General features: G+C 38.2%; 1 protein-coding gene across 1 annotated transcript; it reads left to right on the top strand.

The window, feature by feature from the left end:
* The first annotated feature begins 281 nt into the window (after positions 1-281).
* On the top strand, positions 282-12,089 carry LOC121953606 (SAM pointed domain-containing Ets transcription factor). The gene is made up of 6 exons (XM_042500791.1): positions 282-948; positions 7,725-8,178; positions 8,880-9,077; positions 9,309-9,356; positions 10,247-10,381; positions 11,420-12,089. The coding sequence occupies exons 2-6, from the start codon at positions 7,734-7,736 to the stop codon at positions 11,596-11,598; spliced, it is 1,005 nt and encodes a 334-aa protein (XP_042356725.1). The 5' UTR covers positions 282-948; positions 7,725-7,733; the 3' UTR covers positions 11,599-12,089.
* Positions 12,090-20,330: the final 8,241 nt, after the last annotated feature.

Raw genomic sequence — 20,330 nt, 5'->3', positions numbered from 1 at the left:
GCTGCTCAGTTTTAGAGCCTTACATGGCCAGGCCCCACAATATTTCAGCGACCTCCTTTTTCCATGCACTACTAATCAAGCTCTTAGATCTGCCTCTCTGGGTCCTCTAAGTCTTTCAAAAGTCTTTCAAAAAACAGTCAAAACCTTCATATTCAGACAGGCATTTTAATCCTGTGCTTTACCTACTCTCACTTTGTATTTTGTCTTGGTTTTATTTTGATGTATTTGCTTTTGTTTGTGTGTTTGTGAAGCACTTTGTGACTGGTGTCTGCAAAAGGTGCTATATAAATGAAATTTGCTTGCTTGCTTGCTTGCAAAGCTTTTTATATTATTTTTCAAAGTATATGCTTTTGTCTGTTATAACTTTGAATTGTCTGTCTGGTACTGAGGTCAACTAGTAGTGTTTGAGAAGGTCTGACTCTAATCTGCAAGACACATGCCACTAAAGACTCACACACACACACACACACACACACACACACACACACAGGCACACACACGCACACACAAAGTAAACACGACTGCCCTATAAATATAAATTGCAGTCAATGGAGCTGGAATTCCTTTGCACTCACTCACTGAGTCACTTGCCCTCACTTCTTCTCAGTTTGTACACACCCCCAGCAGGTGCTTTCACTTGAAGTGTAGTTTGCAGTTGTGCTTTAGGCTGTGACTTTCAGGTTAAGTGTAATTCCACCAGAGAGCCTGGGAGGGTCCGAGGCCTCTGGGCTTGGGGGCTCTGTGACACTCATCAGGGGGAAACAGTGAAGGTGGCCCGCTGCTGGCTGCACCTTTGTCCTCAGGTAGCGCCCCGGCGTCTGAGCTGAGCGTTGGTGTGCATCAAGGACAAACGGCCATCCTGCATCCTTGGAGAGAACCAGAGTTGCGCTGCATCTTTAATCATCCAGTGAAGTCTTTGCCTCCGGCCATCAGAGCATCTTCGTGTCGGTAAGTAGATGCTGCCTTACGCAGTTTCCTTAACATGTGATGTGTGTCTAAAAAATTACAGTTTTTTTCCCCCTTATCATAGTATTACTTTTTATTGTTAAAGGATCATTTGTGTGACAGTAGTTGTGTTGTTTTCTGTCACTGATGTCAATATCTCGTCTTTCATAGAAAATAAATGGCATCTTCTGCGTGACTTACCTGGTACAGGATAAACAATATCCAAAAGATATGAGTTATTCATTGTTAGACTTAACTTTGACACCCAGTTAAAAAAAGGATATAAATAATCTGTTTTGATCAGCAAGAATTTTGGTTCGTCTTGAGTTCAACTAAGTTAAAATACAATGTGGGAAACTGTCTTTGGCTTCACAGCACAGGATTAATAACAACACAAGACAGTTGATAAAGACAGAAAAGCTGTTATCTAATTAATTAACCTCATAATTTCTCCTCCTTGTCATGTTTGCCTGTTTTACCTGTTTCTGTATATGTATAATTAGCTTTCACACTGGAAGATGGTTGGTGGTTTGACGCCACCACAATAATTAGCTGACATTTAAAATAAACGTGTCAACACTGTGTGGGATAAGACAGTGGGATTTAATTATGATATTTTGATAAAAGGTGGAAATTAAATAAAACGGCTGCTCCCTAAAGACAAGACTATAATAACAGTAAATTACCAGCAGAAATAACAGAACTGCTCAGTTGTTTCTATAGGTGCAGGTGCGTGTTTACTCTCTCAGTCAGATCTATCATTTTATGCTCAACTACGTCATCACTCTACGTCATCACGAAAAGCTGCGCAGACTCTTAAGGGAATGTGCAAAGTTTTTGAGGTGTGGAGGGAGGCTTTACTTTATGTTTTACATCTCACTGCAAATATTTTTGTGGACCTTCCACATCCCTTCGGCAAAGATTGCTGCATCCTGCCTCCTAAAATTTTAAAATGACCTCTTCATAAGGCAAAACACACATTTATGTTCCAGGGTGCACATGACAGTTGACTTAATTTTTTTAATATAATAAATCTTAAAGGAAGGATGAAATTAGACTTTAATAAAGGGTTAGAAAAGTTAGAAAATGCATGAAAGGACACCACCCAAAAAAATAAATAAATAAAAAGCTTGTCCACCCTCCGTTTAACAAGAATTAAAGATTGCATACCCTCTCCCTCTTTCTGAATATGGAATCTCAGACAGTCTGTCTTGTAAAGGTTGGACATGGATGAGACATGGAGAGCTCACCTTTGCCAAGACTCGGAGAGTTACAGATTTGGCCATGAGATGGTGGTTTAGGGAGGAGACCATCTGACAATCTGGAGAAGCTTACTGACAGCTTTAGTGTATACGTTTCTCTTCAGATGTATCCCAAAATTTGAATGAATTCCCAGAAAATCAGAAGAAAAAGATTATTGCCTTATTAAATCCACTTCTGTTTTACATAGTAGGAGGTGAGCACATCAGGATAAACAGTGGGGGTGCCAGTTCCTTTTGGGTGCCACTAAACCAAATGCAGAAGAAGAGGGCACACTGAGATGATGTAGTAGAGCGGTGCAGAAATTAGTCCAAAAACATGGAAATGAGTTAGCATTTTTGTAGTCCTTGTTCTCTCATTTTTTATTAACTTTTCGTCCTGCGCAAGTTATTTATTTATTTTTTGCAATATTTGATTTTTTTCCCCAATTTTTCTTCCACGTAGGTTCTTACCAAACAATAAATAAATAAATAGATAATAGTAATAAATAATTTTCATTATAGAGCACCTTTCATATAGCAGCACAAAACTAGATTTAAAATAAGGGAAATACATGTACTAAATGCTTCACTTAAAAATAGAATGAACATAAAACAGGCCAACTTTATTTACATTTAAATATGTATGCACAAATTGAAAATATGCAACAATATTATCCACTGAAATTCCATAAGGCCGGGTATGATGAAGCGATTTTTTTCTGTCCCATTCATCTACATGGTCACATAGGTGTTGGCTGTAACTATATCTTTAATGACACTTTCTAAAGCAGTGTAACTGTGTAACTTTTAATATTGCCATCAAAAAACCTTCTTTCTTTTGGATCCTCTGACAGTCACTACTTTAAATCCAGCTGCACGAGTTCATGCCTTAGGCCTCACGACAAGAGCCTCCATATCTTCACTATCTCGCAAAAACAGGTTTATTCCTCCATCTGTCCATGCTGCACCTCCAAATCTTCAGGTCCAATCTCAGTCGTGTGAGGTTTATCATCTGCATCACCAACTGTAAATACAGCCCTCTGTCAAAATTTGGAACAACAGCAAAGCTTACTCAGTGGTTTAGTGTTTCCTAGGATACTGGCCTGATGCCAACTGCACCTGACTAACTGCAGAAATTAATTAAAAAGTGCACCAGCTTCCCCCGTTGGCACTTAATACAACCAACTAATGAAAGAAAAAGAGTCGAAGATGAAGAGTATAATAAAATGTGATTACAAAAAGAGATGTGATGGTCTGTAAACTACAAATATTGTAAATAGCAATAAAAATTAGAGGCCACACGCGTAAAACATGCCTTTATTTGCAAATCATAAAATAGGCTACATCCATATAATTGTCCACCAAAAAATAGACTAATGCTACACCTAAGCCTGATTTATAATGTGAAAAGAGCACCTGTACATCTCTGTTGCCATAAAAAAGGGGGCTCAGGCAGCAGGCCAAAGATCCAAATCACTTCCTGCAGCCCACACACTTTCTTCCCAGCAATGGTTATATTGCAAATGTCTTTTTCCTTGTTCTGGGAACAATGACTTCCTTCGCTGGTCCAAGTTTCCCATGAGAAACAATAACAAGGGGAAAAAAATCTCCCTTTAACGCTCACATGGCAAACAGTCACGCCTGGCTGTACACACTCCTTTAACTCCAGACTCAAACAACACAGACCTTTTTTTTCTTTGTTGGTGACGAGCTGAGCTGTTGATGAACATTTTGTTCACTGTTAAAGAGATGATCTCAAATCTCTCACGAGACACTTTTGTTTCCAAGCTCAGATCGAGTCATCCAGGTTAAACCAACTTTTTAAAGAGCAGCCGACTTCAGCTTGTTTGAATCACTACTCATTAACTTTAAACTAAACACTTCTGTCACAAAATGTTTCAACAACAGTGATAGATTGGCTAATAGGTTAATTTCAAGCTAGAATGGTTGTATTGGTCTGCAACTTTTAACCAATTTTACTTCAAGAGAGGGTTTTAAAACTAGGTTTTAAACTTTCTTTTTTGACAATTCTTATGTGAAAAAGGCTACTGCGCACATGTAGGTGAATGTCCACTGGACACAAAGTTATATGAATGGGCAGTATTTGGATCCCAGTCGGATCCTTGTTCAAAAACGCCACTAATTTGTTCATCGAAGGTCCTTATGACTTTTTCAGTTTTGTTTTGTTTTTTTCAGTTAAAAAAAACCCACTTCACTTATTTATTATTTTTCTATTTATTTATTTTCAGTTCTTTTTAATGAAAAATCTAACACAAGTTCACTGTTAAGTCAGTATTTTTCTTCTTTTTTTCCTTTTTTATCAAGTGAAACAAACAGGTCCTGCTTTGGTCATTTTTAAAAAATCTTTTCCCTGTCCTTTCCCCCATTGAAAAATATAATACACAGGTCACTTTTTGGTCTATTTTTTTTTCCTTCTTTTTTTTTCCCCCTTTTAAAATGAAAAATATAACATGGGTCATGCTTTGGTCTGTCTAATATAATACATCTGTCACTTTTGGCCTTTTTTTGTTGGTGTTTTTTTTTGTCTTCTTCCCAATGAAAAATATAAGTTCACTATATAAATAAGTTGCTTTGGTCTTTTTTTCCCTTTATTTATTATTATTATTCTTTGCCCCCACCCCACATAATTCCAATAACACAGCTCCAATCATATAAAATCCAAAGTGATGATACAAACTTCACCTCAGATAATTACCCTCTTCACGTTAAATGAAACCAATCATGTGGAAGAAATATTGTTCCCAGGGTGGACGCCTGCACGGAGGGAGTCCTCCTCTGTCGGTGTCAAAGGCTGACTTTGCTGAGTAAATGGAGCAAGCTCTAATGCTCCTGAAATGAATATCAGCGTCTTGACCAAACTCATTTAGAGATCAGTCAGGGTCTTAATCCCTCTCTGCAGGGGTGTGTGTTTGTGTCTTTTTCTTGTGCCCCCTCTTCCTTTTGGAAGAAGGTAATATGGCTAAATTTGCTTTGCTAATGGGCTTAACGCAAGCTGTTGCAGAGCAGAGTTGACACGAAGCAACCAGGCCGGGATGCCAGTGGCTTTTAATCTGACTCCTGATGAGTGAAAGGGAGTGTGGGTTATAGTTTACGAGAAAGTTGGAGATAAAAGGAAGACTTTGGGGGAGGTTTTACAGTGGGGGGTTGAAGATTGAAGTCTGGAAGAGTAATCTTTTTGAGGGTGGGGAAGATAACTTCATTTAACTTTGGAGAAGTTGGGTAAATGTGTCCATAAGACAAAAAAAGCTTTGAGATGAGCGTTATGAAAGGGTTTGCACTCTTGAATCCAGGCTTTTACAAAAAGTAGTGGAAAGTGTGTGCAGCCAAAATCAATAGACAAAGACATTGTTGCTTTTTCAGCCCGATAGTAGCATGAGAGCTGTGCGTTTTTGCCGAGACATCACTGCTTTTCCTGCCAGATATAGGCACGAAAGTAGTGTTTTTACTAAGACTTTGCTGCTTTTACTACCCGATACCAACATAAAAAGTGGTTCAGTGCCACAAAAAGCAGCTGTTTTTTTTACCAAGATGTTGCTGCTTTTCCTGTTGCAACTATACCCCCCAAAACCAGGTGTTTTAAAGTTAAAACATGATCTCTTCCTTACCAAACTTGAACCTAACCACGTTAACCACAGTGTTGTTGAAATGTTAGGTTTTGACGTATCCACTACACAATAACAACAATTGTGTTTCTTTTGCTCATGTTGAGAAGATGGTGGTGAAATGTTCACTCAGGTTTTTACTTTTTCAAAACCTTTTGCCAGTGAGGTAACTTGACATTCTGTCCTATCAGAAAAGTATAACATCAGCTGGATTCATTTTTAACTCAACCCTCACAGATGGTTTTGGCTGATGGGTGTAGTCGATCATTTTGCAAATTTTACGAGACTTTAATTTCTTTGCGTCTTGGCAAATAAAGCCATGACTGTGAACATGTGCTCTGTGGGAGCACACTTCCTTTACTTTGGCATCAGGCTCAACCACTGATAACCTGGCGGGTGACAGCAGTGTGCCTTCCCATCTACCAGCTGTGGCAGGTACACATTATGGGTGTTATATTGCGAGTTCACCCTGAGATTACAGCACATGTGCTCAACCTGACGTCCATAAATGAACACTTATGATGGCAATTTCCTGTTAGGAAGAAGCTGTCGCCGCTATCAGTCCAGTCTTCATAAAACAGACGTCTTTTTTTCAAACATGGTGGACGCTCTTCTCCACATTATCTAACTTGATTAAAAACTCCAGCTGACAGTGGAGACAGAGGGCTGCAGGGACGGCACCTTGAAAGCCGAGGCAGGCGGCCGAGCTGCTTCAGGTCTCAATACAAGTCAGCTACCCCCGACACATCAGGCATTCTGGGCCACTGACCCACAAATAAGAGACTCAGTCAAATCCATTTTGCCCCATGCCTGTCAGCGCTGTGTGTGTTTTAACGCTCCTGAGGGTCATTTCCCCAGTTTCTCCATCAGGCCCCGAGTTCTTAAAAAGCATCGAGCGACACAGTCTCGCCCCAGTTCTGCCAAAAAACACATTACGAAAAGGGACTCTTGCCTGCAGCTGCTCTGATGGAGTTTATTACTAAAGAAAAACAGTTGGTGTTTTAGCAGCCAGAGAACTGCAGCGGAGGGACTGTTGGAGAAGGTATTTTGTTTTTGACTTGAAGTGTGACAGGATTTTAATCCAAAGTGAACAGCTTGAATGTTGCAGACAGGATTATAATTTTTAAACTATTGTCTGTCAGTGTTTCTAGAGGCTTCCTGCCTTGAGTGGCAACAAAAGTGGCTGTTTTTTCGGAGACATTGCTGCTTTTTTTTTTTTTTTTTTTTTGCCCGGCAAAATCACGTGAAAAGCAATTTTTTTTGCATATTGCTGCTTTTCACTCTAATTCAGAATCAGCCTCAATATTCCTTTAACAAACATTTTACATTGCACATAGGATACTTTTACACGTCTCTCAGTTCATGTTCAAGTAACTATAGATATAGTTTCATTATAGATTAAATATAGAGTTTAACCCTTTAAAACTTGAGCAAATTGGAATTAGTAGAAAAGAAAGTACAAGAAAATTACCTCAAAAAATATAACAGTTCAGTAATATCCTTAACTTTCTTTCCCTAGACATTTTTCCCTAGCTTTTTAAAAATAATTTTCTAAATCTACTAAAATCTTTCAATATGAGGAACATTTCTTACCAAGTTTCTCATTGCCTTTATTTCCCCAGTATTTTGGAAATAAATCGCACTAATTGACTTCAGTTCAAAGGTTTAAGTACTTGTAATAGGCCTCTTAAAGCAGCACTAGAAAGTTATGTCTCTCCAGAGCATTGAGGTGCAGAAGGGCTTGCTTTCGGGAAAGCCTGATCCCTGCAGCCCTTCAACAATAGGCCTCATTGAACGGGCCGGAGTGTGTACTGTTGTCTGTCATTATCTGTTGTTACTGTGTGCTGTGGTCTGATGTGTACAGTTTTGTGGAAAAAAAATCCTCTTGGGGACCATAAATCTAACTTGTCTCCAGGAACCAGTTATGTCAGATCCAGTGGGCAGTTTATCGGAGGGCACAGTGTATGGATCCCGGATCGGGATGACAGAGGACTCCCTCGCCATCCTGGAGCGAAACAGAGGCTCCGGAGAACCCTGGGACCTGGGCGAAACCAAACCAAACGTGGAAGCCCTGGAGCGTGGCGTGCCAGGCCTCTACCTGTCCTGCTTTGACATGCTCCTCACTGAAGACGCCACCTGGCTGGTGAAAGTTTCAGAGGCCTCCCCGACGCTGGCTGTGCCCATGACTCGCATGGGGCCCCAGGAGGAACCGGAGCAGTGCCCCGTCATCGACAGCCAGGAGCAGGGACTCTCTCCTGGGCTGGAGGGGCAGGAGGAGGAGCGCTCTCTGGAGCAGGTGCAGAGCATGGTGGTGGGAGAAGTGCTGAAGGACATTGAAACAGCCTGCAAACTGCTCAACATCACGCCAGGTAGGCTGCCGTTCACCGCACCTGCTGCTGCAGTTTGTCATCTTCAAGAGGGGAGTTACAGCACTAAAGACATTTAACTGACTAAGAAATAAATCTTTAAAGCACACAAGTTTTTTTTCATGACTAAAAAAGATCCCAAAGTGTTGCCCGTTACCTGCAAGTAAAGGGATATTGATTCAACTTAAGCTTCTGGATCTTGCCCCCAAAATCAACACATATTTGTGTGGATAGCCAAGACAAAATGACAGATCTCCTAAATCATATCCTGACTGACGCAGAGCTGTGTTTGCCTGCTCCAGGATCTGTTTAATCCTGACCTTTGCATGAGTTCTCCTGGATTGTGACAGTGCATGATGTCTCTCTCCTGCCAGTAGATAGTGTACACAGTCTTAAGGGCGAGGTCTCTACTGCTCACTGAAAGCAAACAGAGGAAGCATTATGTATTGTACGGCTTCTGGTTGCCATAAAGCTACACAATTCACAGGCATCTGTTCCACTGATTACAATTTAAGTAGCATAAAAGCGTGATTGCCTTGTGGTTTCAGTAAAAGTATTATGTATAAATGTGGTGGAACACAGTAAACACAGAAAAATAATGGGAATTTAACTGACAATATGACTTTGACAAATAACCCCAAACCAGGTCGTTTACAGCAGGCACAGCTGAGAGTTTCTCATCATTTTCCTGTCTGTTTCCACAGACCCTATCGAGTGGAACACAGGGAACGTCCAGAAGTGGCTGCTGTGGACTGAACATCTGTACAGGCTGCCCCACGCAGGAAAAGCCTTCCAGGACCTGACAGGAAAGGACCTGTGTGCTATGAGCGAGGAGGAGTTTCGCCAGCGCTCCCCGCAGTGTGGAGACACGCTGCACGCACACCTGGACATTTGGAAGTCAGGTGTGTCTGTGTGATTTTTTTTTTTTTTTTACAATTGAACTTGCATTTGAGTTTGTCTCAGGGTGTTAATGTACAGCGTGGATGGGTGGGAACAGTTCATTTTCTTTATTTGATTTTTCTTAGAAGTCACAAGTCTGTAAACAGTCTTACAAAGAGTAACAGATATAAGCAGTAATTAATTGAAGGTCAACTTTATTTTTTAATTAATTGATTTTAATCTTGTCTCTCCAGCTGCGTGGATGAAAGAGAGGTGTTCAGTCGGAGATACAAAAACTACCGGTAGGTTTGGTTTCCTCTGGATCTGCCTTCTAAAGACAATTTCAAACTTTAATCAGTAAAAAACTGCATTGGATTTTACCCAGAATTCTGCAAAATACTAATACATTTACACACTTGGAGTACAGACCACTGGACATTTTTGTTTACTTTGTAAGAGTAAAAGATTTTGGATGCCCATTAGCTTAGTTGGTTGACTGGATGCCCCCTCTGGATGTACAGAGGCTATGTCCTTGGCCCTTTGCTGCATGTCATCCCCTCTCTCTCCCCTTTTCATGCTCAAGCTGTCCTATTAAATAAAGGTGAAAAACCCCAAAATTTATCTTAAAAAAAACCCAAGATTTGAATTTTCATGCAAATCACACTTATTTTATGTACAATCCAATCGCCACAATAAATGTTGGCTTTGTACGTTTCTGCAAACCATGGGTGTGTGACGCTTGCACATTTCATATGAAGCAAATATGTTGAAACTTTATATTTTTTACACTTCAATTTTTAGTTTTATGTCAATAATGCTGTGGATAACACATGGTTAAGTTTAGCCACAAAAACCACTTGGTAGGGTTAAGGAAACATCACAATTGGGATTAAAATACCCAATTTGTTGCTGGAAACACTGCTGAACATGTCCCAAACTTGTTAAAAAACTTTTGTTGGTCTTGATCTCACCTCTGTGTCACACCATCTCCTCCAGATGTTCATTTGCATGCTGTCCCATCAAAGTCACTTAAGAAATGTTAATACTATGTATTGTATGAAATGTACAAATGTAACATATATGTGGTTTACAGAAACGTACAATTCCATCATTTTATTCGAATGACTTGGCTGTTGTGAATCTCCTGATTAGTTTAGCACTTTGGCCTTAAATGTTGTTTCGTGTTGTTTAGTTGGCGAGGATCTTTGGTCCGAGGCAGATTCGTCTTGTTCTGGTCAGCCCATTCATCTGTGGCAGTTTCTCCGAGAACTCCTGCTTAAACCTCACAATTATGGACGCTGCATCCGCTGGCTTAATAAAGAAAAAGGTATCTTCGTTATTTTTTAATGCTGCACTTTTGATATGTGTTTTTTTTATTTCGACTCTTAAGACTTTTAAAATTACTCTGGAACTTGACTTCAAGAATCATACTTATCTTGCTTTTAAGATAATCTTTGGAATAAAAGGGAAAACTTATAGTGATAAGAAACTATTTTATATGTTATGATTTATTGTACTTACAATTCAACTGTTTTCATCTCTTACCCTCACATGCGAACACTTCAACTGATTTCATCGCTTCAGCTGACACTTCAGCTCCTTAAGTGCTTCATTTAAAACTGTAACTCCTCTACATCTTATCAGCAAATTCATATCTTAAAGCTGTTTAACTCATTGTTGTTAAAATCTTAAAATAGTTTTTAAATATTTAAATAGCATATCAGGAGCTTTGAACTTCCTAGATACCTGCTATGCTGCTTTACAGCCCGTTCACCGTAGATTTAATCCCAATGAGACTACGGGTTTAACCCTTTGAAACCTGGATTGACATCACTTTTCTTGTGGTACCTTTCACAAGCCTTTAAACCTTTGAACCCTGAGCAAATTGGTTTGATTTCTTTTTTAAACTTGGGAAAAAGGCAACGAGAAACAAGCAGAGAAATTGGAAGATTTTGATTTTTTTTAAAGAACTATATTTATAATTATCATAATTATATATTTCAAATGATATTTTCAGCATTACTATTTTTATGAAGCATTAATAAGGTGCTTATTATATTACTCTACTTTGTTGTTTGTTTTTTGGCTAATTTGCTAGGTAGGTACTTTTTTGTACTTTTTATATACATTTATTTTTTTTGTAATTTCTGGGTCATTTCTTCTTTAATTGCTTTTTGCATTCCTCCCATGTTTTTGGAGAAAAACCAAAACAATATTCTCAAGTTTCAAAGGGTTAAACGGAATGAAATAAAAGAAAAATGCATGCAAATAGAAGACTAACATGGCTGTATGTAAAATCTAAACACTCACTGTTATGTTCGTTTTATTGCATTTTGTAACAAATGTCAAATCTCTTGTGATTCAGGTATTTTTAAAATCGAAGACTCGGCTCATGTTGCGAGACTGTGGGGACTCAGAAAGAACCGCCCCGCTATGAACTATGACAAGCTGAGCCGCTCCATACGTCAGTACTACAAGAAGGGCATCATTCGCAAACCTGACGTGTCTCAGAGACTCGTCTACCAGTTTGTTCACCCAGTATGAAGCGGCAGCGTGATGGGAGGAGACGGAAGATGATAAGGAGGAGATGGGAACCTACGAAACTAAAAGGACAAACTATCTCATCATGCACTTGAACACCTGAGATGAAAAGGTGATAGGAAGCACGTGCACTGATCAACACACACACTTTCACTGCCAACACTGACACTGGCAGCTGTTGCGTGACGGCTTATCTGTGCATGATGTGAGAGGAAGAGACAAAACAAAGTAGGCGATGAGGCTTTTTCCTGCTGCAGAATGAAACAGCCACAAACACAAAAGAAAACAGAAACTGCCTTGTAATTTGCATGATCTGCCTGTTTATTCTTACATAATGTGATTCTCAGTTATTATCATCCATTACAGCAAACAGTTCAAACTGATTGCTCTTTCGCAAGCTTCAGGAAAACGCCCAGGGCCCACAGCTACATTTGCTTTGTCTTCTTGTTTCGCACATCTTGACCACGGTCTCTGTTTGAGTTAAAGCCGGTTTTGCTGCCACGATTGAAAATGTGGTGAGGATTGTTTTGCCTCGTTTTTGGGTTTGGTCCTGGCTGTTACACACACAGTCAGCCAGGTCCTGTGACCCATCTCGTCTTAATCGTACTGAGAGGGAGACTTGAACAGTTTGTTGGATCTGGATCCAGGAGAGAAAAACTGTTATCAAAGGATCCTCAGCACCTGTTGTGTCATATTATTTTTAAAAATTATTTTTTAAGGTGTAAATTGGTAAAGAAACTAGCATGACTGTTTCACTGCTGAGAAGCCCTGCTTTTCAACTCTGGTTTGTGCTGCTGTACGTTGCATTTATGTTGTGGGTGTTTCACTGTGGACACCCAAAGAGTTCAAAATAAAAATAAATAGGAAAAACATTATGAAATCTATAATCATGTAAATAAATACAGGTGAAATTTGCTATACAACTATGACATTGTGAAGTAATTCAGTTTTTTTTGTCTTTTTTTCTATGAATGGCAATGTTGGTCAGTCCACCACTTTCGTACACACTAAAATATCCCAACAACTGAGGTAACACCATCAGCCTGTCACTCAAAACGGCCCACCCTTTATTATTTACAATACAGCCCTGATAAACGGGTAAAAAGACTTCACCCACTATACAGTTGTCACGAATAGAAAAAGTAGTCATAGAGACCAGGCTGTAAACATGTTTATTTCTGCTCTAAAGTTGAGCATTTTAACATGGGGGTCTATGGGGATTGGCTCTTTTAGAGCCAGACTTCAGTGGCCATTAGAGGAACTGCAGTTTTCTGCATTTATGTGTCGACTTCACTATTCAGCATTGAGAAAAAAAGAATTATTTGCACATCATGCAGGTGTAATGATGTGTCACACTGAATGCAAAGCAAGAGTTTTGAGCAAAGTCAGTGCAAAGATGCGAATAGACGCGGTTTCATGTTGGGCGGCACGATTAGAACAATGGATGCGACACAATGGAAGCAAAATGCGTATTTCACATCTTTGTGTTCATCGTGCTCGTTGAAACATGAGTGAGAAATTTTCGTGACACAGTGCAATAACAGCCTGTTAGTGTTAAGATCTAGTTGAGATTCTCCTGACGTTACTGAGATTTAGAAATGATGGACAAACTATGTCAGGGACAGAACAAATAAGCACCTGGAGGGCTCAGAGATCAGTGAGCAAAGCTATAAAGTTGCATGGTAAGCAATGAAAATACACCAGTGTCTTTTGTAAGCTGTTTTTATAACTTTTTAGCAAGATGCTCGAAGTAATTTAAGTTGGTCTTTTATTGTGGAAAGTAAATAACGGAGGGCCTTTAATGCGCTGCTGTGACGATGGATAAGCGATCAAAAAACAGTGTACACTGAGGAAAAAGGTAATGCCAGCACACTTACTCTATGCCACACAAGTTCAACGAAGACATCGTTTCAGTCCGACTGGGATCTGTCAGTTTTCAGTCCCAGAGGTCGCTGCTCTGATAACACTTGGACACACACCGAAGTAGCAACTTGCCATTCACTAGGAAGCCTAAATGACACCTTAATTTCCAAATAAATATCTTGCTGTATTAAAGAGGACCTGAAACTATTGGTTGACACCTTGAACACCTTAGGAAAATATTTACTGAGGTAATAAATCAAGTGAATTATAGGGTCATTTCCTCAAAGACTTAGAAACAGTCAGACTTCGTTTTTCAACCATTGCCCAGTGCCCCTGCTGGACATTAAAAGGAATGCAGGTTTTAGGCATTTTCTTCACTTTTCAGACCTGAACCTGACCTATTTTACGCAGTCTATAGTGAACACTGACAATGTGTGCATGTTTGTTTTAAGCATAAAGCACCACTGTTCCTATAAAGTACAGTCTACAGAGCAGCTAGCATGACTTTACACTCTTGCTCTTGTCAAAACTCAACCCAGCTATATTAATTTTTTAAAATTTATTTATTCTTTTTAAAATCAAACAGTTGATGTCATGTCACTTTTAAAGACAAACAGGGCAGAGCCAGTTATATAATTAGCTGTTTGCTAATTCAACCAGAAATAAATAATTAAATAATTGGATCTGAACTGTGTAATCTGAAAGACAGGAAACTTTACTGGGGGGAAAAGCTGTTCTGAAATAAAGACAGACTGAAAATAAAGATTGACGGAAAAGAGCTTGAAAGGAACAAAAATTACTTACAGTAAACTTTTATTTTGAAAGGAAGCTGGGTTAAATAACATTATGCTTCTATTGGATTATTTCACACTTTCATAGTTCTTTATTTTGTCTGGAATTACTCATATGAGTATGTTATTCTTATACATTTAAGTTTATGATTTCACACTCACTTAAAATATTGCTTATTTTATATTTTGGGAGATTACCTCAACGCCTGCCTGAGCGAGGAAGGATATCCAGGCTTCAAACAGGACTCAATAAACTTTTTTTCTAACTGAATCTGCATCTGTGTGATGTTTCGAACTCAAAAAGGGTGTGTGATAATTGTAAAATCAGCAATGTGTGGTTTGGAAAGCAGATTAAACCCACCTTTAACAGTTATTGGCAGCTGAACAATCGATATGTAATACTTCTTTTTATGTGTATTTTGTTTTTGTTTTCTTCTCAGCATTAACTGTTCTTTCTTCTTTCTTTCATGTAGACCAACAGGTTTTTAAATGTGTCATAACTGCTCTTACTTTGAACAGTGCATATCTGCCAAGAAAAGCTGGCCTTTAGCGATAATGACCAGTTCAGTCTTGCAGGTAAAGTGTGTCGTGGTAAACTTATCCCTACATGTATCTTTAAGGGTCTTTAAATCCCACTGTGAGGACGCATGAATTAGGATCAAGTGGAACTAAGATGTCAGACTGACTGTAAATTATCACTGTGGTAATGTGATAATGCACTGACAATTATGGAGCTGTAGAAAACAAACCGAGTTACTTCTGCACTTCAATGTGCTGCAGGTTGACTTTATTAATAAGCCTCACCCACTTCTACACCGCTGCTAATAACAACAGCTGTTTTAAATCAAATTATAATATGTTGGAAAATAATTTGCCATAAAAATGTCATAGTATCCCATACAAATATCTTGGTATAATATGATATGCATACTGTATGTCATTAAATTATTATTTTCTGCATTGCATTGAGTAATAACGTATGGATGTTGCATTGCTTATACCTTGGCTGTGATAATAATAACAATCAACAATAATAATAATAATAATTATTGCTTAATATTAAGAATAATAATAATGATAACAATGATAAACAACTTTATTGATGCAGCACTTTTCATAACAAGGTTACAAAGTGCTTTACTGAAGAAAAAAACCCAACCCAGAAGATTAAAACAAAACCTCAATAAACAGCAATAAAATAAATGCAAACAACACGGTGAGGAATAATGTGAATTTTTTTAAAAAGTAGAATAAAATGTACAAATATATCATAAATATTAAATGGCCTCTCCAATATTTAAAAGTAAAAACAAAAACAATGCAACACGTGACCTTTAACCTTATAAACTGGGAGCGCGTGCTGGACTCTGCGGGCTGTCCCAGGAACAAAAAACTCGCGGACGCTTCTCTTTTGTAGCCAGCGGGGTAACAAAAACCAGCGCACCCTTCAGCAACACTTCCGTTTGGCGCCAAAAGCTCGCATACGCAGTCAACAGTGGACTTCATGGACAATATTTACAACTTGGATACATTTTAAAATTAAAACCCTTTATTGTTTTGAGGGGTGGACCCTTACGGAGTCAAGGAATACCAATATTCGACGAATGGACATATTTTCGGACTTTATGAGGCTTCAAAGGTAGGTGAGTCAGCACTTTGTGTCTCTTGTTTAGGCTACTATTATTTGAATAAATTGTGAATTATACTTTGGTGCTTTTTGGTTTCCCTGAACTGAACTGGAACTGGAAGATTAAATTTGGAGAATATAACCGAGCTAACGATGTCCAAAGTTTAATGTTGCATAAATATCTTGATGCGGGATGCTAGCCCGCTAAAACCGGGCTAGCTCAGATGTTTTTGCAGCCAACACTTCCTCTGAAGTCAGGCGACCATCTTCGGCTCTTTCTTGTTAATATTAGCCTTTAATTTATAGTTTTAGTGATACATGGAGGGACGGAGAGTGGTGCTGAAAGTGCAGTTGAAAAGTGTTTGCTGCTAGCTTGTCCTAGTTTGTTACGAATAATAATTTTAGCATAACAAATTGCCATTGTTATTATTATTGTTTTATGTCTTACTACAGTTGTGTATGTGGTTTGTGCAAATGCGTTACACCAGCTCGGTACAATTAAACGCTATGCTGTGAGATTTGATATGATAACCTAACCATCTCAGGAAATACTGCAGTTTCAAGGCATCACAGTTTAAGGCATTACAGATTTATTGTTATATGTTATATTTTTGTGTTAAAAGTCTCCCCTTTGGAAATAACTAAAGATTTTCCTTCAGGTAGCTTTTTTTTAATTCAAAGCAAGTGTCCACAGTATTATAACCATCAATTTTAATGACACAGTATACCTTAAAACCGGTAAACCACCACAACTTAAGTACAATTAATGTCAAACACCGCTCTGTCTCTGTTTTATTACTTAAAAATGTATAAGGCTAGGAAGTGGATAATTACAATGTAATATACATAGGCTATACCAAACTTGATGTCAATGGCATGCCACCAAAAATAAGATTAAAGAAGTCTAAGTATAATATGTTGGGAAAAAATAGTATAGTATGCCATAAAAACGTAATAAAAAAATCATAGCATCCCATAAAAGAAATATTGTAGCATGGTATGTTTTAAATATGTTATTAAATTATCATAAAAAGCCATAGTGTGTCATAAAAAAGTTACGGTATATCATGTCATGAAAGGTGAGTGTGTGCACCTTTTCATATGCTGGCTCCCCAAAATGGCACTCAATCATCAAAACTGAAAGAACCCTTGATCTAAAAGCTGTTGAGTTTTTAAAAAGTTTTCCTGGAATATTTGATTACACAATTTGTTGATAGATAAATGGACCTCCCCAAATGTTGAATAGGTGATTAGAGCTTTGTATTATACCTTACGACTAATTAAACAATATCGTGTCTGTTTATCTTGAACAATGAATCTTTTCCCAACATGTGACAGAATGAGTCACTTTGCTTGTCAGAGGCTTACAAATAATAATATGTAGAAATTTAATAATAATAAAAGAGAAACTGTTGTAGTAATTGTCGTAACTGTACAGTAGTGGAACTGTTGCCAAGATGTGAGTGTCAGTTTGGCCAGTTGCCAACAGGAAAAAGAAAAACACACACCGCCCAGCCACAAAACGTTCTCAGAAAAGCAAATAGTAACAGTTGAAATGCTTTTTTTGCTTTTTCTCAGGGTTGACTTGCATACAGGTCATATGAGGTCTCAGGAAATGCCAAAATATCAGCAAAAAATCTTTATTGTCATCAACAGTAATTTCCATGATGACTAATATCCATTCAGCTATTACAACCAATCATGAGCATATTGAAGTTTTAAGGAACAAACAATGGGGAAGTCCTGTGGCACTGTGGTAATTTTGTTGGCTTGTGTTTGAGGTCCATTAACTGGCTGCAGGTGTGTTGATTGAGCAGGGTGATACTGGAGGATTGTTGTTGTTTGTGACTCAACATGATGATTAATGTGTTGAAAAGCTGACTGTGGTCACTACTGACCTCTAGTGTCAGAAAATGTTACTAAATTAAACCCAGGAGGCCACAGCAGATGGGAGCCACAGCCTTAACCTTAAATTAAGTCTTTCTCAGACTAGATTAAAGGTGAGGAAGTTCAGGCTGTCACCATTTAATACTTCAAATTCGCTTTAAAGGAGGCACTGCTCACTGGAGATGTTGAGACATGTGAGCTCAAATCCCCAAACCGGAAAACTGAGAAACAAGATTCATCATCTTTGAAGCCTCCAGCATCATTTATTTATATTCTGTTGGAGTTGTGTGACAAGCTATATAAGTTTTGACTTTGCGTTTTAAATTTTAATGTTTTTGGTTTGACTTTATGGACTTTAGTTAAACTGAGCACTGTGATTTGTATATTGATTTTGAAGTTGCATTTAAGGTGCTCATTAGAAATTCAGGCCTTTTAAAATGCGACATCATATCCAGCTCAAATTGTCACTCCATTTGGTGAGTGGCACAACTTGAATATTGTATGTCTTCCCTATACTATGGCATAAAGTAACTAAGTGCAGTTATGCAACTACTGCATGTAAATGCAGTTTTGAGGCACTTGTATTTTACTTGATTTTTAAATTTTTTTATGCTACTTTATACTTCTACTTAAGGAAATTTCAGAGGGAAGTATTGTAATTTTTGCTCCACTACAATTATCTGACAGCTACAGTTATTTATTCTGCAGATTTTACAATATAAGTTGTCTTCTAGACCCTTAATAACATTTTGGAGAGGCCTAACTCTTTGTTTTGAAACTATACTAAACTACCTTAACTGTATGAAAAGGTTATAAACCTAGCTCTTCCTTCCCGTAAAGTGATGCTTACAAATTAATGCATCAATGACTGACTGTTTCTGGTTAAACAATAACGAAAGGTCTATCTCTGTAGTGATCATTTCCATAATGTTGTCAGACACTTCTAATAATAATCTGAGCCATTCAGTGGCAAAAACCAGCACTTAAAGTGGGCGTAAATTGACACTGTAAACCTGAGTGTTGCAGCCTGTTCTGCAGCTGCCAGCTGCGGCCCTGTCGCTCAATACTGGACCGATTTAAATACATGTTGTTCCCAGTAATCACATAGACACAAAAACATGGGCAAATAGGATCCAGGTTGAATAATACCAAACTCACCCTCTAATGCATTGGCAACAATAACCCAATAATTTAAGATCTAATAGGATGACACAGGGGCAGTTTTGGATTTTTTTGGGATAATGTGTGATTTGCTGATAATGTTATTTATGCATTTTCTGATATCCAATCCAAGACTTTTCCTTGTAATGACGTATAAATAATGGATCCTTACTCAACCACTGTTTCCACAGTATCATGTACTTAACATTATCAAATTGTACATAACATTTTTATTTCACAGAGTCTCGTATGATGCCATCTTTTATTTTCGCGTGTGCAGATGAACAGGCACTACAGTTTGGAAATTACAGCACTATGCTAAAAAAAAGAGAGAAAGCCCTCAAGGAAGTTTTCCTCAACATTGCTGATAAATGTTTCCAGACAGAAAAGACAGAAGCATTTGAGTATTTTTCTTTTTAAATATGATTTACCGTTCTTCAGTGTATCGCAGGGGTTTCACAGTGGATGTTGCAGTCGAAGCTTTTACACACTCTTACAGTACACTTGTTAACAGTCCCATTCTGCTTCAAGTCTTTAAATCCATATCATCTTCAGTCAGACAAAGAGGGCCCGTGTGTGGTGTTGGTGTAAAGTGAGATGGAGAAGCAGGAGTCAGATTCTGTGGAGGCGAGCTCACTTTGTTAAACACGATGGTTGAGAGTCTTTGGAGTGGCGGGGTGGGGTGGAGGATTTTATAGTAAGGCAATATTTATTTCACCCCTCTGAGCCCGGTGCTTACAAGGAGCAACACTTTTTAAAAGCACACAGAAGCACAAGCGCAGTACAAGAAACATTTCCCTCCTGGATCTTATAAAAATGAACTCCTCTCATGCAGCAGGAAAAGGCAAAATGTCTCATCAATATTTCAGAGACGGATCCTCTTTCTGCTTTTTTTGTGCAGCACTCGTTGAAGCCTTTTCTATCTGCGTCAGTAAGACTACCTTCCTCGTAGACAAAGGTGTACCTTTCACCTGTGGTAACCAGGGGCAACAAACCAATCAACATGTACTGTACTGCCACATGCACTCCTGATCTTTTTTTGTATAAAGTTTTCTGATTAAAACATAACATTTAACTATCGATACGCATGTATATTAACCCCATCACTTGTCTTGTGCTACTTTCAGACACCTTTTAACAAGTGTTTAAACCTTTGCATCCTGAGCATACTGGTTTTATTTCTTTCAAATAAATGAGGAAAAAAAGCTATGAGCAACTTGATAAGAAATGTTCCACAAATTGTAACAAAATATATTTTAATTAAGTTAAGTTTTTCAATTGTTTTTTAATTTTAAGATTATTTAAAAATAAATAAATGAAAGGAAAAAATGTTAAGGGAAAAAAAACTAGGAAAATGTATAACTAGCCCCATAACTATGTTTATAATTACCATAATTAGATATTTT

This window comes from Plectropomus leopardus, chromosome 2, assembly GCF_008729295.1.
Source record: "Plectropomus leopardus isolate mb chromosome 2, YSFRI_Pleo_2.0, whole genome shotgun sequence".
Lineage (NCBI taxonomy): Eukaryota > Metazoa > Chordata > Actinopteri > Perciformes > Serranidae > Plectropomus > Plectropomus leopardus.
Note: the sequence above shows the minus strand (reverse complement) of the source record. Positions and strands in the feature narration are given on the sequence as shown.

Excerpts from the sequence above, each read along its gene's own strand:
- LOC121953606 (XM_042500791.1), top strand. The coding sequence starts at position 7,734 with ATGTCAGATCCAGTGGGCAGTTTATCGGAGGGCACAGTGTATGGATCC. Across the intron at positions 9,078-9,308 it reads CCTGGACATTTGGAAGTCAG|CTGCGTGGATGAAAGAGAGG; the intron begins GTGTGTCTGTGT and ends TTGTCTCTCCAG. Across the intron at positions 9,357-10,246 it reads CGGAGATACAAAAACTACCG|TTGGCGAGGATCTTTGGTCC; the intron begins GTAGGTTTGGTT and ends CGTGTTGTTTAG.